General features: G+C 45.2%; 1 protein-coding gene across 4 annotated transcripts in view; it reads left to right on the top strand.

Annotated features, from left to right (window-relative positions):
- Window positions 1–24,834, top strand: part of NR6A1 (nuclear receptor subfamily 6 group A member 1) — a 927,754-nt gene that overhangs the window by 166,186 nt on the left and 736,734 nt on the right. For all 4 annotated transcript variants that reach the window (XM_085613755.1, XM_085613758.1, XM_085613754.1 and 1 more), the window contains one exon: window positions 1,872–1,922. In XM_085613755.1, the coding sequence (XP_085469881.1) occupies window positions 1,872–1,922 (51 nt within the window). The remainder of the gene's footprint in view (window positions 1–1,871; window positions 1,923–24,834) is intronic.

The raw sequence follows: 24,834 nt of genomic DNA, 5'->3' as shown, positions 1-24,834 counted from the left end.
CCCAGAAGATTGGGGGCAGTGAACTTCACTGTCGTGGTCTGGGTCCACCGTCCTCCAGATATCTGGCTGGTTCTCGTATAGATTCCCCTCAATTAGAGCAAACCTTATCAGTATACAATATGGGGCCTGGCTTTTTTGAGGCAGAAGTTTTCATTCAGCTGGTGTACAAAGCACTGATCTCGACTGATGACTTTTGTTTTTCCCAGGGATAGGAAGGCTGACAAAATTTTCCGCAAATTAAAAAAAAAATGCAAAGGTTGTGTGATGAAGGGAACTTATTTCGAACTTAATGATTTTTGTTCTGTTCCATCCAAGTCAAAGGGACCTGAGAAAGTGGGTTTGAAGTTGGGTTAAACGTGACGCTTCACTACTGAGCAACACAATAATTGATTTCAAGGTCATGGGAACATTTTTATGTCTAATCAACGAAATGATTGACTGTCCTGCCCGCAGTAATATTTCTGATAAATTTGCAGGAAGGGTAGCTGGCATCTAATTTTTTGATGATTTAAATGTGAATGCCTACTTTCAGTATGTTGTTTGCCTTTGACCTTTTACCTTGTTTCTGTCCATTTCTAATGTTGGAAGGTGTTGTTTCCGGTTGATAATGAGACAGTTTGGTCTAGACCAGGGCACGAGTCGGGGGGTACACGCAGGTAGACTGCGTCCGCCCACTCTTTTCACAGGGTGGACGCCGTTCACCCTGTCAAGAAGTCGGGTCCCACTGTATAATGTGCTAAACTCCTCCCTGTATAATTTCCAAACACCGGGACACTTTCAGCAGCGACGTCACGTTGTCTGCTTTCAGCAACAACGTGCAGGTATTGGGGCTTTCTTATTTAAGACTCCTGCTGGGCCCATGCCAAAGGCCGAATTCGAGGGGTCATCAGGCCTGCTTTTGTTTAAGTCTCTTCACCGGTAGTAGTCAGGAGCCTCACACCTGACGCAAATAAAGTGGAGGGGAAACAAAGGCTCACACATACTTAAGAGAGGCAGCTTTTCACTTTCAGTCCCTGTTTAGGGTGTAAGAGCCCTTTACATCAACACGTGCATATTATATGTACAATAAATTATATAAGTTTGTAAATGTATGGACAGGATGTGTTTCATAAAACTGGGGGTTTTCAAGGTGTAGAAGTCACATATCATTTTCCATAGCTCACTGTGCTATTATCCTCACAATGCGCTCAAACATACACATGATAGACTGCTAAACATATATGTGAGAGCTTAGATCTGATGTCACTTATTGTGATCAAGTCGTGGCTTGTGAAGAGACTTTCTATGATGTCAATTCCTGTGATGCCATGTGTGATGTCGCGCTCCGTGATGTCATGTGCCGTGATGTCACTTGCATACTGCCTAAATAGGTTAGTCCCCCCACTTCTGTTTTTTAGGTCTCGCCTGACCCAGCGCATGCGCTGGTCTGGCGAGACTTATTGAGAGTGCTCCAAAAAGTGCTACCAGGCCAGCCTAGAGCTACAGTGCATGTGCGCGGGCGCAAGTGCCGCGCTTTCCCGTGATTGCTTTCACTTTCGCACGGCCGCTTTGATGTGTGATCACGATCATTTTTGCGGCTGCTTTGCATAGCCAATAGGTGTCGCTTTTGGGAACTTATAAGTATTTAGTTATGCAACTGTTGCATGGCTAAACACTTATAAGGTCCCAAAGGCGAGACCTATTGGCTATGCCAATGCTTGTTTAGGACTTGTGCCCAGGTCTAGACTCTAGGATAAGCCAGGATTAGAATGCTAGATACTTGACTGTCATCAACAACTTGGCCACTAGACCACATCTGTGAAGAGCTGCGCTCTGCCATTGGCGGGTGAACCGTTGGCGCCCAAGTAACGTGTTTCTTCTGCTTTCAACAGATGCACAAGACATGAACTCGCCGGAAGTGATACCGATGAACTCACCAATTGGTAAGTGAAATCAGTCATATTTTTCAAGAGGTAACCAGCGATTATTCTCTTTTTTCCTTCTTTTTAAGTTGACGACTTCCTCTGCTTCTGTACTAGGTAATAAGCATTCTTACCATATCGTCTTATTTCTTTTGCTTTACATGCGATACTTTCAGTAACCGCAGATGTTACTAAAGCCTGACTATTAAAAATGTTTGCACTTTTGCCAAACATGTATTTTATAGAGATTACAATGAGAACTGCACAATATCTGTATGTCGCAAGCGAAAGCTGCAGTAGTGCGTGAACTTTGCCTGCAGGAAGAAACATCTTCAAAAAAAGATATGTGAAGTCTGTTTTTTGCAGACATGTTTTGCTAGAGAATTCTCTGACTAAAAACGGATGTGTATAAAAGCGCCTTTTCACGAACAATCTAAACTTCGCTAAGCTTAGGAAGTTTTGGGGGCAAAAGCTAGGGTTTTGGAGGGAAAGCTTTATGTATATATACCTCCGTTACACTTCTGTTTATAGTGGAAACTGATGGCGCCAATTAATTTACCCGTTCGTTGACTGCTATAATGCACTGTTATAAATATTACTGACAAATTCTGTCATGTTTGCAACCACTCACATTTTACAGACATTTTTAACATTATTTGGCATTAGTCTTGCCAGATTACATCATGTGCCGACGGATAATACAATTTCCTCTAACAGTCTGAATATACACGTTTGTCAGAGTGTCCACTAGATGGCAGCAAACACTCAACGAACACGTCTACCGTGCTGATGCAGTTCTATGGGAAGCGGATGTCCCCTTATTTCCCAGTAGACCGCGTTTGATTCGTCAGGCCGCAAATGTTTTCAGATTCAGCCAAGCCATCATAAACTCTGAAGGGGTGTAGACTTCCAGCATGCACGACGGCCCTCTTAGCGAATCGGACTCCCTGACCCAGGACTTTTTTCCTGCTCCTGGGCCGAACTTCCTCAGCAGCTCGTTTTTTGTGTGCAGTTTTATATAGCGTGAACTCGACCCGAAATTATTGGAGCGCTTTATATGAGCATCAGTCGCATTACACAAGGACACATTCCTCTTTTGTAGGCACGGGAGATTAAGAGATTTGCCCAGAATCACAGAATGTTTAGCAGACACCGAGGTGCCAACTTGGTTCCCCAAAGTTGGCAGCTCTGGCCCTTATGATACATACTCTCCCCCTGGTGTGCACGGTTTTACTATCTGCCTGCTGCAGTCCAGACATTTTTTCAATTCCTTTACATTTTATACACATTGCGTCTCCATAGAGTTTGCTCTTTTCACCCAGAACCCATTCTGTGCTTTAACTTTTGTTTAATGTTAAGTTGTACGACACCCACACCGGACACCAGCATGTAATGGACCACTGTACAGAGTAACTCATATGCTATTAAATACGTTGTCCGTAGTTAAAAATTATAAAACAATATTAACGCATAATGTAATTTTAACAGGCTGTCTTATCTTGCTAACCAGAGCGACATTCCAGACGGACTCCGCATTGTCCCAACGTGACCATTGAATCTTCTGTTTTTTATGGTTCGGCTTTATAGCGCAGCTGTCGCCAGACAATTATGTGATCGTCAGTAGAGAGGGGCTTTGGCCCCACCCACATGGTGGGAGCCAGGAGTACGTTTTGATTGGGCAGAAGTTGTGTGCTTCCACAAAAAAAGTGCTTGCCCTCGATGCAGCTGTGATCATTTTCTTTATTTATCCAGCTGGCTGAGCTTGAACTTTCAGGGACACACACACATGACATTGGAATGTTATTAAAGTGTCTTAGTTAATGTTTTTCTCTGAAAACCTCACAGGTGAGAGGAGGGCAGTCATAACCTACTGGGATGTTTAGGTCTGGCTTGACAATGCAACGGTTACCTGACCTTTTAACCTACACCAATATTATTCTACAGGTCTTTGCTTCCAGACAAATACATCTCTGGTCCCATGCTTTTTGCTTGTACTGCTTCACATTGCCATACAACATTATTTTAAATCCAGACCTGTTGGCATTGCCGATGCTTGTCTAAAGTCTGGGCAGCTTCTCACCTCAGAACTTCACTGTTTCACAAACAGCTTGTACAGTGGCGTTGTAGACCCCCTGCTTTAGCAGCTTAAGCGGGGGTAACTACTTAAAGTTTATTAGTTTTACATTGCCCTTTGCAGGGCTTCAGACAAAAGCCAGGACAGGGGTACAAAGTGGGGGGGGGGGGGAGGGGGTTGAATGCTGCTACGTTAGACATGTTCAGCAAAAGAGAGGAAAATAAATTATGTAAACAAAGAAAAAAGTTGCATTGAGAGCAGAAAGTTGTATTTTAGAAAGGGCACGTAAGAAAAAATTAATACGAAAAGAAAGAGTTGTGGTAATTAGAAAGTGGAAAGGACAAACGAGAGAAGTCGAAAGGTGAAAGTAATGAAAGGTGCAAAGGAGGAAGGAAATAGCAATGTGGAAGGAATGATGGTTGAAAAGAAAAAAAGGAAGAGTTAAGTGCAAGGATGGATGGTTGAAAGGATGAATCGGGGGATGGAAGGGTGAAAGGACCAGTTGGTGAAAGGATGGAAGAAAGGATTGATGGAGAGACGGGTAAGCGGATGGAAAGACGGACAGAATGGTGAAAGGATGAATGGCTGGAAGAGTGCAAGGATGACAGATCTACATGTGAAGTGAATGGTCATTGATTAGATGGATGGAAAGGTCGATGGATGGATGAATGGATGGGTGGGGAAAAAGATTGATGGATATGTGAAGAGATGGATGTAGTTTCAGTGGCTGGTTAGAATAATAAAAGGATGGATGGATGGAATGGTGAAAGGCTGCTGGATGGGTCGAAGGATGGACGGACAGACGTGTGGCTGCAAGGGTGAAGGAAACTAATATAGGAAGGGGCCGGCTTACTTTCTTCGCTCGCTCATTGTCATTAGAGGTTAGGTTCGAAGTGAGGGGTATTTAATTTTCTGTCTACTCTGTTGCGCTTGTATTTCCTGATTTTGTTAAACTTCTGGTTGCCAGGGATGCAAAAATGTATTGGTTTAATGGCAACGCAAAGATGAATTAAATTGGTTCCCAGAAGCCACTGGGAGAATCGCAGTAGATGCAGCGCTGGATTTACCTGCTCACGCGGCGTAGAGCAGGGTAAAGCACTACATTTGGGGGAGCCAGGAAGGACCTACACACATCCTTTAGGGGAGAGTTTGCAAAACTTTACATGAAGGAACTCGGTGCTTGGACCACTGAAACAAAGTCTGACTGGTAGCAGTTAAGTGACACCCAAGGTAAAATAATGGAAATCTGTGTTTTTATTCGCATCTTCATGAAAGCTCGCGGTGTGGCAACCCCTAGAAGTTTAGGGGTTCTGTACTTACCTTCACCCCTACATTTCTAGCATTCAGTGTTCCTTTGCTGATTCACAGTGCTTAGTTACCTGTAACAGGAGCCATGCCTCGGAGGTGTCATTTTTTACAACATCAGCAGCTGAAGGTGCGGATTGCGCTGCGCAGTCGATGATGGATGTCTTATGCAGCTGTACCCTCCTTGTAACTTCTGCATCAGTTAAAGAATTTCTGCATCTGTTTCAAGAAAACCTCAACATGTACCTGTTCTCCAAACACTTTGTATCTCTGTTCACATGGTGAGATGAGGCTGTGTCTCTTCCATACGTTGTTGCCTGGCGTCTACCTGTAGATTTATACTTCGCACCATTTTTATTTCCACATCTATTTTTACAATGAGCATAACTTGTATGTTTGTGAAGGGTTCATCTGTATCCTTTTTTCAGAAACCTCTGCCTCAACAGTGTCTGTTACTTGTGTGGTTTCTTGTACATAAGGAGACCCATGTTTAGCTCGAAGTGTAGATGCACATACGTGTTCCTTCACATGAAGTTGTAACCATGCCTCTATCTGTTGGTCTGTGTAAACCTCCGCTTGTACCTTCCCCTAACAGTGCGGGCAAGAGCGAGGTCTCGCGAAGGTACCGTTGCCATGTCTTGTCCTCTCGCTACATTGGCATCGGAGCGCCTTTCTCCCTCTTCTGCTCTACTGCTGCTTTTCCGCTGCCTTCCATATATCTACCCGCTCTACGTAAGTCCTGTCGCTGGACTTTTATTGACAATATACTGTAATCCTCTACTCTATAAATAGAAAAAATGAACGTACCCCCAGCTTGTGCTGCACTAAACATTGTAATACAAACCAACCTCTGAGGCTGCCTGGGACTTTGTTCTTGCTATAAAAAACTAAAAACAAAAGCATAAATGAAATATTATTGACCCCCATTCTGCAGCCACCCCCATCCCCCTGGCAAGTTCCAGTCATAATATAAATATAGTGGTTAATTTGACTGGTCCACGGGCTCTCCATAGGGAACAGGAAGTTGTGGGGACTTTGAACCTTTGCTGGGAGGGCTGAGAGTGACGCGACACGAGAGCGGAGATCTCGTCCATCAGCCCCTCACCCAGCCCTGCAAAGTCTCGGGGTTCTTCTAGGACATCCTAGAGGTGGAAACCGCTTCCGCTGGTGTCTCCCTACATAACCGACCTTTCTTCCCTTCAGTGGATACATTTGAGGATTCTTGAACCGCTCCTCCTGGGGCTATAGCATAAAGCACACACTCTTTCGTCCCTTCCTCATGATCGTCAACAGACCGGCTTTACCCTTCAGGGATGCGGCTGCCAGAACTGAACACTGTACACAGGGGTGGTCCACGTGCAGTGTGGGCTCTAATGCTGTCTAGTGCGATGAAAACTCTTGGACCCACCTGCACCGCCCTTCCTTGGGTTCTCCAGTGCTACCCGTGAGGTGGCTCATTCTGAGGACTTCCACGAGCCTGTGTCACCGAGACCACAGACCTTCGCACCCACTGCCATCTGGTTGTCTTCCTTGTATGAGCTTCAGTGTTTGTCGCTTGGTTCTACGTACGCATTTGTTAATGTTAACGGGATTTATAAAAGTGCACGAATACCTGGAGGTGTCTTGGCGCTAGGGACACAGTAAGCCTACGCAGCGTCTAGTCCTGGAACAGACAGGTCTTTAACCTTCTCCTGAAGCTGGAAAGGGAGCTCACACTTCTGAGTTCAATTGGAAGAGTATTCCAAAGCTTAGAGGTGCCATAATGGAAACTGCGGCCACCCCAGTTTGAGGTACGAATTCTGGGAACTGTTAAGAGTCTGGCCTCTGCAGACCGGAGGTGTCTTGTAGGTTTATACAATACAAAAAGGTTCTGGAGAAAGGAGGGGCCTGTGCAATTCAGTGCCTTGTAGGCCAGACACAGCGCCTTGAATTTAATACGCTGAGGTACGGGGAGCCAGTGCAACTTACGAATCTCATTGGATACCGATGTATGCCTGGGGATGTTGAGCAATAGCCGTGCTGCTGTATTTTGGACCATCTGAAGCTTCCTTAGACACTGCTTCTGAATATTCAGATATAGCCCGTTGCAGTAATCCAGTTTAGACTGGATGAGAGATGTTACCACCATTTTTCTGGTCTCCGCAGGGTTGTACGGAAGGATCTTCCTTATTTTCTTTATAAGAAAGTGTGAAGCAGAGACAATAGTATTGGTCTGCTGAGAGAGTGTTAATTTATTTTCAATCCATACACCCAAGTTCTTCGCTTTGGCTGCTGGCTTAGGTGGTACTCCCATCTCTGCCGGCCGCCACAGATTTCCCCAAGATGGCTGCATTTTTCCAAAAATCATTTGAACTGTTCCCTACAACCTTTCCTATCTCTTGTGATTCACTGAACAGGGTTGCTAATTAGGGTGTCCACCTGGCGGGCAGGAAACCAGGTATTAAGTCCTAGGGCGCTGTCACAGCCTTCTTTCTCATCAGCTGCGCTGGTCCTGTTTAGCTGAATGGAAATAAAACCCGGGGGCAGTGCTTTAAATGGGCCGGTACGGTCAGTTACTGAGTACCAGCACTTTTTAGGTCGAGGGACCATCCGGTCTGCCGAAGGCAGAACCGGAAGTCCGGAGATTTAATGTCTCTTAGAGTGGCTATTTAGCCCGCCTCTCTTTTTGCTTCTCCTCCATTGGCTGGCTTCCTAAACGGAGGCCAGCCATTGGAGGAGAGAGCCGTCCCTCCAAATAGGCTCCGTCTTTTTCAGATTCGGGGGCGTGTTCCGTGCTGTTCTTTCCACTTTTTAGCCACGCCCTTTTTTAGGCGTGTTTTTCTCTCCTCCAACCAATGGCAAGAGGAGAGAAAAAAAAAACACGCCCCCGAATCTGAAACCGCCGGTGTTAATGGCGTCCTCTGCTGTCGGCTCCCGTGTCGGACTGCAGATTTACGAGAGGGGGACCTAAAAAAATTATCTATTTCACTGCAACTGTCCCCCGATTTCAAGTACAAAAAGTGGTAGCTTGTTTAACTCGTCATGCTCACCGAGATGTTGGTCACGACTTGCCTCCGCCGTGAGTATACGACTTGCCTCCACCGTGAGTATACGACTTGCCTCCGCCGTGAGTATACTTAGATTTAGAGGCTCGCTGTCTCAGTGCAGGGGAGAAAATTTGAACAAAAAGAAAGTAGTGGCACTCCCTTCTGGAGCTTCATGTTGCGCCAAAGGGGTACGTTCTGATATGTATCTTATTACAGTGATTTTTCTGCTTGGTTTTAATTGCAATTAGGTTTCACTGTTAAAGCTTGTGTTTTGCTGTTATGTTTCGCAACGTTACCCCCTCACGCGTGTCTGGTTACAGCTGAAATGTCGTCATCGTGTTTAATGGGTGAGCCTATGGGATGGCTCAGGCGTGTGAAGCGACCTCGGTCACAAGGTCGAGTCCCAGCAGGGCCGACGCAGCTCTTCATTCTCCCGAAGTCGTTAGTTGAGCTCCATTACATTGGTGTACTAGGCGACGCCTTTTATGTACAGCGCTTAGGAGTTGCAGTCTCTGGTCATAGGAGCTATGGTAATCCCGCACAATGTATTGTATTTGTTATCTTGAAGTCGTTTGTGTCTTGTGCGCGCTTTTCGTTGGGAGCTTGTGGAACTGTGGCCCTCTGTTCCCGGCTGCCCCATAAATAACTTTAAACTGAAGAGGTCTTGAACGAAGAAGCACTGTTCTCTGCGAACACTTCAAGAATGTTCTTTGGCGCTATACATGCAGATACGTGAACTCAGATGACATGCTCTACAATACTGATTAAGTCGTCAACAACTACGTTAAAAATCCTTATGGCCATCTAAGTCCACGCAGCAGGTCCCGTTTATATTTATCTTCACCTTGGATAATTTGTGTTTTCCATAACTCTCTCTACCTCACTACTCCACTCTATCTCACTACCTCACTATCTCACAGCTTCTCTCTCTCAAAATATCACTACCTCACTCTCTAGCTCACAACCTCACAACTTCACTCTCTCTCACTCACTACCTCAATCACTCTGTATCTCACTACCTCACTACCTCACTCTTTCTATCTCACTAACTCACTTTCACTAACTCACTTTCACTACCTCTCTCTATATCACAACATCACTCTATGCTTATATATCACTACCTCACAACATCCCTCTCCCTCACTACCTCACACTCTCACTACCTCACTCTCTATCTACCTCACTCTCTATCTCACTACCTCACTCTCTATCTACCTCACTCTCTCTCACTACCTCACTCTCTATTTCAATACCTCACTCTCTCTCTCTATCTCACTACCTCACTCTCTCTCTGCTAATTCAATAGGTATCACATATGCAAAAAAAAAGCTAATGCCAATAGAAATGACAATGCCATTTATTTAGGGATACAAAAATGATAAAAAAATAATGAGCAATACCAATAGGTCTACCTATAATATTGCCGAGACCATTGCATTGTAAATGCTTGTTTATTTTGAGAGGGAGAGTACCTGCACTTCTCAATGGAGACGTAATTCTTTTAATTGGAGAGTACCTGCACTTCTCAGAAAGATGCAGGCACTCTGGTACCCGGTACCTTGCACTTATTTTTTGCCTTTTCTAGCCTTGCCCGGGAGTGAAAAAAGGAAGGATAGCAAGAAGAAAGCGAGAAAGAGGTAAGAAGGGGCGATGGGTGGGCATAGTGGAAGGGCAGTGGCTTTAATTCAGGGGGTGGGGCGTATTGTTCGGAGTGGGGTGAAGCAGGAGACGGAGCAGCAACAATGGGGGTTTAAAGACCTGCAGAAGATTGAGAGGGGCAGGAGGTCAACTGGGAGAGCACCCTTTCAAAGAAAACAAGCATTGGCATAGCCAATAGGTCTCGCCTTTGTGACCTTATAAGTGTTTAGCCATGCAACAGTTGCATAACTAAATACTTATAAGGTCCCAAAAGCGAGACCTATTCGCTATGCAAAGCGGCCGTGCGGCTGCAAAAGTGATCGTGATCACGATCAAACATGAAAGCGGCCGTGCGGCCGCGAAAGTGAAAGTAATCGCGGTAAAGCGCGTCACGCGCGCCCGCTCTCATGCACTGTAGCTCTAGGCTGGCCTGGTAGCACTTTTTGGAGCCCTCTCAATAAGTCTCGCCAGACCAGCGCATGCGCTGGGTCAGGCGAGACCTAAAAAGGAGAAAAGAACCAGCCCCTAAAAAAATGGAAAAACATGAAAAAAATAATTTTTCCTCAAGAAAGGCTCTCAGCAGGTTGATTTCATCAAGAAGTGTAAGAAAAATGTATTAAGCAAAGTTCGGTCAAAAAATATCCCCAGAACCGTTTTCTATAGCTTGTGTTTTTGGAGGAAAACACATACAACTGTGTAAAGGTAGAAACTGATTCATTCTGAAAACCCTTAATTAAATGAAGTGAGGCTTAGTGACAGTCTGTCGAAATAAAAATTAATTCCAACACAAATGTTTTCCACTAACACCAGCTTTGTAGACCGTGTTCAAAGATTTAATCGTTGCGTACTCAAACAAATGAATGTATATCGAAGGCATCATATGTATTCCTTTCCCGCTGGTGTGTCCACCTCTCGTTTGCTGTAGTGAGTTTCTCCAGAGTGCACGTTATGCAAAGGTCTAAGCTCCTGACGCTGTAAAGCCAGTCCCCAGGATAGGGGATTCACAGACTGATGGATTGTTACTCTATGGATAGGCCACGTTTTCATGAGACTCTTGAATACTGCCGGGGGGGGGGGGGGGGGTTAGGGGGGTGACCTCCAACCTTTGGAGGAGAATTTGCTCCACAGGCTCTTCTTGGGTTTTTTGATTTCTTCCAAGGTTGTTCTGTTTGTCCACGATGACCTAGAGAAGGCCTTGGCGACCTATAAAAAGTAGTTGTGCTTCCAACAACACTACATTCGAATAGATCTTTGTGACCCAAAAACCTACTCTTTTCACCAGAGTCCACGGGTTGGTGTCTGGCCTGGGTTTTTTTTTCACTGGAAGAAGCACAGAGGCCAAGTGAGCCGGAGTTTCAAGAGAGATTTTGTGCTCTGAAGTACTTTGGAGATTTGCCAACCAAGGACTTGTGGCTCGAGAGGGATATTTCCTGTCACTCATTGAATATACTTTAGAGCTTAAGTGCAAAGCACTAGGGGTGCGTCACACGTGCAGTGGGAAGCGTGCCGCCTAGTGCTTCCCCCAGTCTACCCGTGCAGCGGGGATGCATCAGAAGAGGAGTTGATGGAGGGATGCTCCTAGCTGTCCCACAGGGCCTGCATCCATGGATCGGTCCACGCCCAGGAATCCTAGCCTGCTCTTCTGTATCTGGTTGGACTCAAAATGCAGGGATTTTAGGCATCTTTGATACTAAGTCTTTCAAATTCTTATAAAAGTTTTAAAATGGCAGAAAGTACGTTCTATAAAAAAGAAAATCCTTTCAAGGATGGAAAAGCCACCGTTTGCCACTCCAAAAGCTTGCAAGACGTGCAGTGTTGCGACAGCTGACAGGACAGTGCGCCTCACATGAAGTGCACCTGTGCATACTGAAAGTCCATTTGTTTCTGTGCCCCATCACAAGGTGCCAGATAATGATTCTGGGGGGAGGGTACACCCAAGGACACTGTAATATGTCCCCAGAATGAGGGCAGGACATCAGTAGCGGGTTTTAGAAGCAGGATATCCATCCGGACCCTTCGAGATGGCTACAGAAGCCGATGACCCTCATGTAGGGTGATTGTAGAAGCAGCGTGACCTCAAAGAGCCTTTAAGATGCCTCAAGAAGCAGGGTAGTCCCCATAACCCTACAGTGTGACCCTATAAGTAGTGTCACCCTTGACCTTCAATGTGTCAGGGAGAATCGCACACATTTCGGTGACCCCCTTGGACACTACTATGGTTCTAGAATGAGAGTGACCCTCTGAACTCTCTCTGGTGATCCTAAAAGTAGGCTCCTACACATTGGTGTAAGATCCGGGCTCTAGCTGCAGTCTTCAGGCTTATATGAGTGTCCGGGGGCTCATCCTTGCAGCACAGGGAGAGTGATCGCAGCGCCAATCAGAGGGAAAAGCCATCAGTAAACTTTGAGAAACTGTTCAAAAATTCCAGGCCTAACATTTTTAAAGGCATTTCACTTTTGAGAGGTGGGATTGTGTACTTGTCTAAATTTGAGGAGGAAAAGACATTGAGAACAAAAAATATTGAGTTGAGACAAAAAGGTTAGAAGTTTAGGTGAGTTGCAAGGTGGGATTTTCTACAGGTCTGGTTTTTAGTTTCAGAATCGCATTTGTACGAGTAACAATCTAAGGAGAAGAAGTGACTGGAGGAATTCACAGAGATTTGAGAGGAAAGAAATGACTGCCTACCTGTTAATAAAAATAAAAAAATCATAATTTAAACACAATGCGATGTATGGAAGTCTTACTTTTCGAGGGTTTGTGGGCATTCTCCGGACTTGAAAACATCCAGAAAAATATGAAACCACCTGTAAAATTAGAGAAATCCCCTTAATGGCTGGAATTTTTCTGGGAACACTTTGAAAGTGGTCACAAGCACTTTGCAGATAAGGTGTAAAATGGACCCGATGCTATACGGTGGTCACAATGATTTAAAGTGGACACTATGGTGTAGAATGGAAATGGAGTACGGGGCACACTGCTCCAAGGATGCACATTTTTCTAGCTTATAATGTGCACATAAAAGGGTTCCCGCTCTTTTCAGGTGGCAGTGATAATGTTTCCTATTCCGCCTGCAGCGAGACCACTTTTTTCCTTTGAAGAATGGATGCGTGGTTATCCAGGCATGTGTTGAAATGGGATAAGTACTTTCTTGTGTCGCTCACAGTAGTCGTGCAGTCATAATAAATGAAGAAGAGTCATCCTGTGTGTTGTGAAACACAGAAATGCATTGTGGGTAATGCACTCAAGGAAAGCTGCAGAGCCATGAGTGAGATCAGAACTGACATCACCGTGGCGTCTCATGCACGAGAAATGTCTTCGTTGCAACAAACTGAGCAGCACATGAAGCGCGTGCTCACTGAAGTCCTTTCTTTCCACCTGAGGTATCTCGCACATTCATTATGAAATATTTGCTACACAAAGGTTTCATCGTGCAGATTCTAAATGTCCCGCTCACCTTGGTGGCCGTGGTTCAGCCGCATCATTTCTAATGCTTTGTAACCTCCCTTAGTTGTATCGAAGGAGTGACACTACCAGGGGTGGCCGGCATGGCTCGCGGGTGGGGGGGCAGGTGCGGGGGGCAAGGGGGCGGAGGGCTGGAACGTGAGCTGCTTCAAAAAAAGAAAGTGCCTTGCCGCCGCCGGGTCCCGTGTCTTCTCTCCTGCAATGCAGCATGTAGATTGGTCTGAGCGCCGTGACACGGCACTCAGCCAGGGGCTGTAGCAGTGGGCATGTTCTCCATGCAGGCTGTATTGCAGCCTGCATGGAGAACAGGGGAGTGCGCATGACTGTTTTTGGCGGCCCGAGAGGTTGGACCAAACAGTCACTGCACACAGGAGTGTTCTACCACTCCTCTCCTGTGGCTCAGCTCCGCCCCCTCACACACTGCTGCAGCAGGAGGAAAAAAAAAAATGATAATAACATTCTTTCATTATTATTTAATTTTTTTCTTTCTTTGCCGCTCCTGGCAGTGGGGCAACGCTCATTCACCTTAGTGGAGGAGCCGCCACTAGACACTGTGTCCTAAGAGTGCATATCTTGTTGTACCCCTGAGTCCACAGAGCTGGTCTTCATCTCAGACCAATAAGAATCAGCAACCACCGTTCTCTTTGGTGCAGTGGACAATTTTCAGTTGCACCTTGGGATCCCGCTGTTCGGCTCTCTGTTGATCTCCAGCGAAGTGTGAGCTCTACTGCCTCCCACACATACATATGTGCACTAGTTGAAAACATGCTTCATGCTACAGTACAAGTTCAGGAAGGTCAGTCTCATTAAAACCAGCAAGTTCACTGGCCTGATCGCTTTGCATTTACTAGTTTTGTTGTCTCTCCATTAGGACAGCAGAGGATTTGTGGTGGAGGCAGCGTGGTCTCCGTGTTCTGAAGGAGTTGAGTAGGAATGAGAAGAAGGGTCTACATTAGTCACACACCTTCTTATCGCTAAACTGAGGGCAAGACAGCACTTCTGCACGCTCAAGATGCTAATAAATAGCATATTACACTCTGCGCATCTGAATATCTAATGTGCATAAGGTCTTTCATGCAATCCTTTGACGTACGGTCATAGTTCATCTCTAATTCTTTAAAACTACTCTTTCAAGGGGGCCTTGTTCATCATGCCCTGTGAGGTGACCGTTCTGATGGTATGCCTACTGGCCTATCATTCAAATAAATAAATGGTCAGTCCATGTATATCAAACTAGCCGGACAGAACCTGATTTGCAGCCACTCGCCCCATCGCCTGAGGTTTATACTGTACGGCTTGCAACCCGGCTGTGAGTCCATCCATAAACCCCATCCCGTGGAGCAACCCTGAAGGTCCAAAGCCACACACTCAAAAGCCTTTTCCACATCGACACTTGTGAGGATGAGTGGCGGATATTGTAGAACGGCCTTGAGTAAATGAGTGCATCGTTTGATACCCATCTGGGACAAACGCTCATTGGACTGACCCATAGCGCCCAGGTAAGAGCCTGCCTATCTTATGGATTGAAAGATATTTTTTTTAAATGTTTGACCATGTTTAACAAACATGTTCAATGATGACGAATATAATTCACACGCTCGTTTTCCTTGTTCTCTATGATAGTAAGAGCGCTACCTCAACAGGATTAGATTTTCTCTGTTAAAGTTGAAAAACAGAAAAATGTTTCCATGTCACCTCAAAATCAAGGTCCATTTGTGCCAGGATTACTTTGTTTCCTTATGCTTTACCCATGACCATCCCTTTAATCACCTCTGTGATCTCATTATTCACAAAATAACTTCATATAATGCTAGCACTCTACAACATTTACCAGGATTTTATAATATATGTTGTAAATATTGTTCCTCTTCCTTTCTAATTCACCGTAGACTCCCGTACGACACTCCAAGCTCTCTACGGCCGCTAATCCAGTGTTTATTTCAACCTATTTATTCCTGACACTGTTCTTTGGGTCAAAAATTGAGTTGGCGTTATTAGTATCATACACATATTATATTCTCAAATAAATATAGCACATCTTGCGAATGATGGACTTAGGTGACCAAGTGCAGCTCTGGTTTCCAGAGTGTCCTGGCTATTCTTCTACTCTGCCTACAACTTTCTGTGCACAATCCTGTCCTAGGACTAGTATGAACATCCTTTTGCACCCGCACGCCCTTTTCATTCTTTACGGCTGCTTCCGCTTTGTCTTGCCCAGTTGCAGAATGAATGGAGGCAGTAGTGTGAATCCCCTCTGAAAGGCCAGTACACTATTTTCCACAGAATCCTAAAATGACATGATTCGTAACCCAGCACTTCCATCTACGTCACCCTTTGGTCCAAAGTCATTTGGATACAGGATTTCAGCATTCTATTCATGTCTTCCTCTTTTGGGGTAAGTAAATTCACACAACTCGCAGTGACGCAGCATTAATTAAAATCAGCTAAAACCAACATACATCTTTCAGAAAGAGGTAATAATTCAAGAGGACCTAAAATATCAAGACCCAAATTCGACAAAGGCTCTTCGGGGATTCCCGCAGGCAGCAATGGTGCATCGAACAACTTTGGACGTACAACCTCTCGCACATAGGATAAAGACTCAGGGGCTGATTTAGATCTTGGCGGATGGGTTACTCCGTCACATCGGTGCCTGATATCCCGTTCACCAAAATATACATCCCATAGGATATAAGGGGTTTTATATTTCAGCGGATTGGATATCCGTCACCGTTGTGACTGAGTAACCCGCCCGCCACGATCATAATCAGCCCCTCTGTCTCTTACTACATGCTCCACTTCCTTGTCTGTTCCGGGGCACCAATCGTGTTCTCATGCCCTTGCACTCGTGAGGTTCCTCCCTAGATGTCCTTCGTTGGCAAGGCTTTCGATTTTTGCTCTCAGCACATAAGGAGGTGTTAATCTACCACCTCAAAATAAATTGTTGTCAAAGACGCGTAACTCGCACCTCGCATTCGAGTATTGCTTTAAAGGATCAGATCAGCGATGCTCAGTGTGTGTCCTGGGGGCCGCTCGCGGCCCTCCCGACCCTTACAAATGGCCTCCTGGTCAACACCAGCGTTGGACTGCCGTTTGCTTGACTGAGCACTAAGTCAGAAAGATGTTAAATAAACTGGCAATCATTTATTTGCAGGTTGATTGAAGTTTAAAGGAAGGCAGAAACTAAGGTGCCATGGACCACTCAACGTTAGGAACACCTTCATTTCTGAAAACCTCTTGCAACCAATGTGTGAAAATATGATATAGTCTCTTTGAAATTTTGAAAAGTGCCTTTCGTTAACATGCAGACGTGCTTCATCTTAGTACATTGGATTATATCACTGCATTAAGAGGTATCATTTTCATTAGTTTTCAAACATGGATTTAGAAACGTTCATGATTCCACTCAACCTGACAACAGTGCCAATAGTGAACTAAAAGTCAAGTCAGTCCGGCGGCCTGGGTTGCATTACACGTGGACAACATTATAGTTTATTTAATCAAACACAGGAGAAGGTTTTGTACAGCACACATCCTGAACTGCTGTATATTGAGCTCCTTTTATATGTGATAATGAAGAAAAAGAGGGCAAAGTGACAAAAAACAATTGCCTTAGATCACACAATTTGGTCAAAGGGAAAGCCGGGACGTATCCCATGTTTATGGTTTCACGTTGTGCAGTTCAGCCACTAGATGGACATGCTTTGCTTCTCCTACGCCCATCTTACACAACGATTGACATCCACCCCTCCCCCCATGACTGTCACCCTGCTGGCATTTTTGAATCCCCCTGTCACCTCCAGACCATACTTATTTCCCCTTGGAAGATGTTTGTGAGTACCCATGGCAAGACAATCAAGGCAAGTCTTCAACTATACACGTAAGAGTTGTCGAATGAGTACATCCAACTCAAACTCCCTTTTCCATTTCTCTGCTTCTAGGGCTGCCTCTCACACATAATGGGTACAGCACTATCCTCCGCCCAAGGATTCAATAAAGCTAAACGGTCCGCTGCCGTGCTTTTCACACCGAGGAGATATTCCACAATGAAGTTCAAATCAGGCAACCCTTTAATCCTCCTTTTGGTTCTGGCATGTTCTCTCGGAGCCCGACTTGAGGAAATCCTTACCCATGGTCCATGGTCTGTCCTAACGGATGGGAGAGCCCAAAGAAAGGTTTTAAAATGAAGGACAGCCCAAGCACAAGCTAAGGTTTCTGGCTCAATGACAGAATAAGGTTCTTCAGCCCTGTTTAGGGAGCGGGCAGCAAAAGCAATTCTACATTCTTCCTGATCAACACATTAGGAAAGTACTGTACCCAGCCCCTTGAAACTGGCATAGATGGCCAAGATTGTTTTTCGCCTTACATTGATATGTCCCAAATTAGGCATTTTTCCTATCTCTGAGTTAACCACACACAATGCCTCCTGACACTTTTTGGACCAAAGAAATGAGCTGGCATTTTTCAGTAACAACTTTAAAGGTTGCACAACACTAGAGATATCTGTATAAATGTGTAGTATTACAGAACTGCGCCCAGGAAAGTGTGGACCAGGTTTTTATTATGAGGAGGGAGTGTCTGCACTATAGAGTCTGCCAACTCAAGACTGCGGCATACCCCTTTTCCGCACATTGTATGGCCAAGGTAAGATACCACTCCCATACGAAATCTGGATTTCTCTCTCTTCATGGTTAGACCACTTTTTCTTAAGTTGATCAGCATGTATAGAGGTTTCTGTCATGTTCTTCCTTATCCTTCCTGTATATTAGGATATCATCCTGAAAGAACAACACATTATGTTTGTTTTTTTACACTAACTTCATCACTCTTGAAAAGCTCCTATGGGTTTGACAAACTAAGTCAGTGCTCTGTACTAATAATTAAGAAGAATTTGATGATACGCAACAGAGATATCAATCGCACTAAACATCTTGCCACCTCTCCCCCCAAAGACATAGACAGTCTTAAATTGTGAGTAAAGACTAATGGTCCAGCCAGATATTTTGTATTTAGGTTGCAGAGGTTGACACACAACCTAGTTTTCTTAGTGCCATCTTTTGCATGAACACCACAGGTTCAATCCACCTAATGTGCAATCTCTTCAATGACACCTAGTTTCAGCAATTTGCCCAGCCGTCATCAGATTCTGTATTTTTCTTACTGTGTGTACAACCGGTTCAGCCTCATCCTACAAAATTATTTTTTATTAATCTTAAATCCTTTGTAAAAAAAACTCCTTAAAATTCTCTACAGTGTCACTGTGATCACTGCGATTCATGACAGACATGACCTTATTGGGTTTGGGTGAACTTGGATTTCCAGTAATCCCCAGATCTCACTGGTGTCTCCACCCTAACAAGTTATTCCCATGCTTGGCCACCCATACTTTGCCTATGGTCTCTCTAGTCCTAAATCTTAACCACATGCCAACGTACCCATTCATATTAGTCACCACCATCACCATAGCAACCGGGGTAAATATTGGATGGTAACAATGCAGTCCTATTTGATCATATCTATTGTTCCAGGTCTCGTCTCCAATAAGGGTGTATGGTGATCCAGAATCAGTTAAAACCACAACTGCCCGGTCACTTGTTACTGTCTCACATTCAGGCAGGATCAGCAGATCTGCTTCCACTCCACCTCATGCTCCATCTCACATTCAGGCAGGATCAGGGGATCTGCTTCCACTCCACCTCATGCTCCATCTCACATTCAGGCAGGATCAGGGGATCTGCTTCCACTCCACCTCATGCTCCATCTCACATTCAGGCAGGATCAGGGGATCTGCTTCCACTCCACCACATGCTCCATCTCACATTCAGGCAGGATCAGGGGATCTGCTTCCACTCCACCACATGCTCCATCTCACATTCAGGCAGGATCAGGGGATCTGCTTCCACTCCACCTCATTCTCCATCTCACATTCAGGCAGGATCAGGGGATCTGCTTCTACTCCACCACATGCTCCATCGCTGCAGAGCATAAGGAGTCCTAAAGGTGCGCGGGCAGGCCATGGAAGCATCCGATTAAAGATCCACTAAAACGATATGGGCGATCAGTTGGGTATGAGGATGGTAAGTCACCATCTCTCCTTGCCCGTCGACCCCTGGTGGTTGCCACTCTATTCCAGTGCTCAGATAGGTTGGGGAGAAGGGTTTGTCTGCTGTAGTCCATTCCCACTGCACCCTTTAGATAGAGCCTCTCTCCCGTGCGTCTCTCATGGAGCCAGTCGCAGTGCTTGCTATCTGTCAGCCCCAAGCCCACCCATCATAAACACCTATCTGGGAGTAAGCAGCTCTATGGCTCCTCACCCGCGGCATGCTGATGTGAGAATCACAAGGGAGGAGGTGGCTGTACGAGTGAGCCTTGTGCCTGTATGCCAATCCATCCACCACCCACCGAGGGTGGTGGGTGCCCAGGTTGGTTTCTCTTTCCTTTTTTTTTCAAGTGTACTAGTGCCCCCTCTCTCTGACCTCCTTCCCATTTGCCTTCTCCACTATTCTCCGACTCGAATCCTTGTCACCCACACTACCAGTGAATGCCTTGGGCCAGGCCACATGGACCCTGGATGCGTGCTCACCTCTTGTGCACTCGCTGACTGTCTGAAATATTCAAAGGTGAGGCAGGCCTCTTTAGGTTTCACCATCTGCTCCTTGTGAATATGCACCTGTCCTTCCACACAATGACAGGATATCCCACCCTTGACACCTGCTTATCCATGTTTCCACCAGGCAGAAATGTGTCTCTGTGGCCAGTCTGCCCATGGGTTCATTGGTTGATCTTCTTCCCCCTGTCCTCGTACACTACCCCATGCAAGAATGATGACCCCTTTGTTATAAATTACAAATGGGCGCTTCTCTGGGCCAAAGTATGGACTTACGTCCATGTGAGAGAGGAACGCCCTTCAACCCCGCAACTTTGTTTTCCAGACCCCTACTGCACCAGTAGTGCTTGTCACCTCCGACACCCTGTAGCCACAACATTAACTTTCCTCCCCTGATGAACCTGCCCCCCAACTGACTGCACCTACAGTGTCCTCCTACTGCACTCAATGTCCTTCTACTGCACTCACTCTCTCTTTCTAGGTCTGTGCTGCCCCTCAGCCACTGCCAACAGGCGTACATCTACCCAGCGGCAGTGGGTGCAGGTAAGTGCGTTGGAGCAGGATGTCGACAGACAGCAGAATAGGATTTATTTATTTTATTTTCCCTATCCTTCGTCTGTCTACTTCCCCCCACCCTGCCTCACCGCGCTTACCTGCACCAGCCGCCGCTGCATCAAACCCCTGCTTTAGTACCATTAGTACACTTAAATTAGATTCTGCGTCCCCTTTTCTATGTGCGTGTCTGGGATCAGCCAAGACCTTTTGATTTTACTAAAATCACACACATAATATACTGAACCTATCGCGACTTCTAGCTAGCCTTCTACAATCATTGGTCTATTATTGTACCATTCACAGTTCTTCTGGCCGCTACACCGTACAGCATGGGTGGTGGGTCAGCCCACTTCAGCCATTGGCTAACCCCACTGTGAGTGATGGTAGTCTCTTCTTTACCTAGGAGCGCATCCACAAGAAGAAACAGTGCATGGAAGACAATGTGTGCTTTTGAAACCAAAAAATAGTTTTGCTTTTAGTCCTTGTGGTTTTTTTTTATGTCGATAGGGGCCCCACAAATCTCCCAACAATAAAGTATTGCAGAAACCATGGCAAAACAAAACAAGCATTGGCAAAGCCAAAAAGACTGGCTTCCATGCCAGAGCTATTGGCTTTGCCAATGCTTGTTCTCTACTGGTGCCGTTAAGTATGTGTGCAAACATAGAAACATAGAAAGATTTACCTTAGCAAAGATGCCAGCCTATATCGTTTGATCCTCTAAGACAGGCAGGCTTTTCTCTCCAGTCAGCGGAAACTGTTCTAGTTCTTCGGCTCGAAATACCGATCACCCTTTTGCTTCTAAGGTGCTTCGCTGTATTTTTGGAAATCTCAAGGTGTTTCTGGGAGCAGCGGTAATTCACTAGCGTGATATCTGCCATTAAGTCAAACACGATGCAGTAGCACAGATAGATGCTTTGGTGTTTATTGGTGTCTGTAGGTGACTTCACGGTGTGGTGAACCCTCTCACCCCATTGGTAATAGCTTTCTGCTCATGTGTGGTGCAGAATGTAGCAGCAGCGAAAGTCTGTTCACAACCCACCGTGCAAAGCACACACCGCTCACCGGTACCATCCATGGCAAGCTGGCACATTACCTGAACACTGTGGCCAAGAACAGATTGAATGCACCGGAGACTGCGACCAGTGTCTCCAAAGCTCCTGTTCCTGCCGCGGAGGTCAGGGCCAGCATTGCAGATGTCTTTGTGCTGCATAAGTTGCTTTGTTCCTACTCCCTCTCAGAAAACCTCCATGATCCACATTTTCCATAGAAAATAATACATTTGTGCACCGCTAGGCATTCACGCACATGTTAACGGAGGTACATTTTGAATCTCCTTCAAGAAAGAATTTAAGTCTCTACTCCTAAGGAAATTCACATGATCATTTTATCTAATTCCCACTATGGGTGTCTTATTTATCAAGACTCCATTTTTGACTCTGAATTCTTTTGTTTTTGTTTCCGATTTCTACTCCTGTAAAGCGCTCTGATACCTGCAAGTGTCTTGTTCGCGCTATATAAAACCTTCAAAATAAATAAATAAATTTAAAAAAGAATACAGAGAGTTACAAATTGAGTCTTGATAAACAAAAACATCCATAGTGGGAATTAGATAAAATGATCATGTGAATTTCCTTTGGAGTAGAGACTTAACTTATTTCTTGAAGGAGTTAGAAGAGGGATTCCGTCTGGTTTCAGGGGGCAGTGCGTTCCAAATCCTTGGAGCGTTTCCAGAGAAGGCACGGTTGTATGATTTCTTTTTGGCAAAACGTTGTGGTTTCAGAAGAAGATTGTTGGAACTTCTAGAAGATCTGTTGCCACAAGAGAGCAAAAGTTTCTGGGCCAGGTAGCTCGCAGTATTGTGATGTAAGGCTTTGTGGGTCATGCAGACTATTTTTAGTTGAATTCTAGCTTCGAAAGGAAGCCAGTAAGGAGCTATAAGGTTGGGGTAATGTGTCAATTTCTTTTTGAGCCCGTAAAAAGCCTGGCCGCTGAATTGAGTGAGGCTCTTAGAGGGGCCGTTGTCGATCTGGGGAGACCGCAGAGCGTTGCACTTCCATAGTCAAGTCTTGGGATTACTAGTGCTTGAACTGCCAGTTTGAAGTAATTTGCGGGGAGGAAGCGTTTTCATTTTTTCAGAGTGTTCATCTGAATGTTTGCTCCTTTTGTTGTGGCACTGATATGTTTCTGCATGTTTAGATTTTTGTCGAGCGTTAATCCCAGCGACTTCACTGAGTCAATGATATGAGGTTGGCAGTTGAGCGCTGTTAGTTGTTGAAGCCATTCTTCGATGATGGATGTTTGGTTGGGTGGAGCAATTAGGAGGAATTCAGTCTTGAGGGTATTTAGTTTCAGGTGATTTTCCACCAGCCAAGTCTGAATTTATTGTTGAGTTGAGAGATTTTATGTCCTCCAGAGAGGCGATTTTTAAGTATAGATGTGTATCGTCTGCGTACATTTGATATTGGATATTTGAGGAGCTGAGAATAATGGTGAGTGGTTCCATGAAAAGATTGAAGAGTGTGGGTAAGAGGGATGAGCCTTGTGGTACACCTAATGTGACTGGAACGGCCATAGATAGGGATTGATTGACCTTGAATCTTTGGGATCTATTTTGGAGGAAAGAAGTGAACCAGTTTAGAACTGATCCTGATAATCCCATTCTATATTTCAAAAGGTCCAGACGATTGTCATGTTTGAAGGTGTCGAATGCCGAAGATAGATCAAGCAGGATTAGCAGACAGGCTTCGTTTTGGTCTAGGATTTTTAGTGCGTCATCTACTACATGGGTCATGGCCGATTCTGTGCTGTGCCCTGCGCGAAAGCCGAATTGGTATTGGGATGTTAGATATTGGTCAGTAATTGTTTAAGTCGATGTGATCTGTTGTTGGCTTCTTTAGGATGGGGGACACCAGCCTAGATTTAAGGTTTTCTGGGATAAGTCCTTGAAGCAGACAGGAATTGATTATCTTGGACCACAGTAGTAATAACAGTGGTGTGAACTCTTTGAGGTAGTTTGCAGGAAGCGGATCGGTGAAGTGGTTAGAGGGGTTCAATGATGTGAGAACTTTTAAAATTGCCTCTTCTGTATAGGTATTGAAGAAGGACCATTTGGCATTATTTTTGAGGGCGAACTTTGGTGTGCATAAGCTAGGGCATGCTAAAGAGGGAGGTGGGAAGCTCTTGTGGGTGTCAGAGTGAGTTACTAAGGCATTAAGTAGGTCCGTCATTGTTTTCTGTCTTCCCAGTGAAGAAGGAGGCAAATTGTTCGCAACTGGGTAGTGCGCTTGGCCAACGTGGGGGGTGGGCGATAGGGTAAGCTCTTAGATTGTGCTTTGACTAGTTCAAATATTTTTTTGGTTCCATGTTTGGCTTGGTCTAATTGGTTCCTGAAAAAGATGGATTTAGATTTTTGGATATTTCTATTGTAGGAGTTTCTGGTAGCTCTTAATCGTTTAAGGTGGTCAGGGGTTGGTGATGATCTTCATTGGCGGTCAATTAATCTTAAGGAGCGTCTGTTATCATAGAGACTTCCGTCATACCATGGTTTGGTGTCTTGTGAGGAGGGCCTCTTCAGCTGCAGGGGAGCAACTGTGCCTATGACTGTGGTTATAGAGGTGAAGTAGTGATTTGTTAGCACTTGAACATCAGATAGGCCTTCGGGGAAGCAAAAGGTTGGCGCTAGAGGATGTCAGTAGATCCGTGCTGACATTTTTAAAGTTTCGTTTCCATATTTTGGGTTTCATGGGTTGGCCTGAATATAGTTTTACTAATTCATTGATGAAGAATGTGATGGTATGTTGGTCCGACCAATCACATGGGAGGGTAGTATTCAATCGAATAGATTCGGCTTTGGAAATTACCAGGTCTAGGATGGAGCCCTTATGTGTGGGGCTGTCGCAGATTTGGAAGAGGCTGAGGTCTGTGAGGAATGCTTTGAGGCTATTCACTGCAGAGTCGTTAAGGTCATTCGAGTGAAGATTGAGATCTCCGAGGAAGATTTGGGTGCCTTGTTGTCCAGTGTTCGTGGTTACGATATCCATGAATTGGATAATGCTGGCATCTTATCCCATCTTTTTTCCCCCAATTGTTGACTCCCATGGATCGCACCCGGGACTTGTCCTCTTCTACTTGTTGCTATTATATGACATGTATTTGGAACTTATTTTTTACATTTATGGAGTGGCAGAGCTGAGCACTAGTCTACAACACACAGCATGGCTGCGCACCTTTCTTTAGCTCTGCAAGGTGCTGCTTTCACTTTAAACT

The sequence above is a fragment of the Triturus cristatus genome, chromosome 1_2, assembly GCF_964204655.1.
Source record: "Triturus cristatus chromosome 1_2, aTriCri1.1, whole genome shotgun sequence".
Taxonomy (NCBI): Eukaryota; Metazoa; Chordata; class Amphibia; order Caudata; family Salamandridae; genus Triturus; species Triturus cristatus.
The sequence above is the reverse complement of the archived record's forward strand: the minus strand, read 5'-3'. Positions and strand labels throughout refer to the sequence as shown.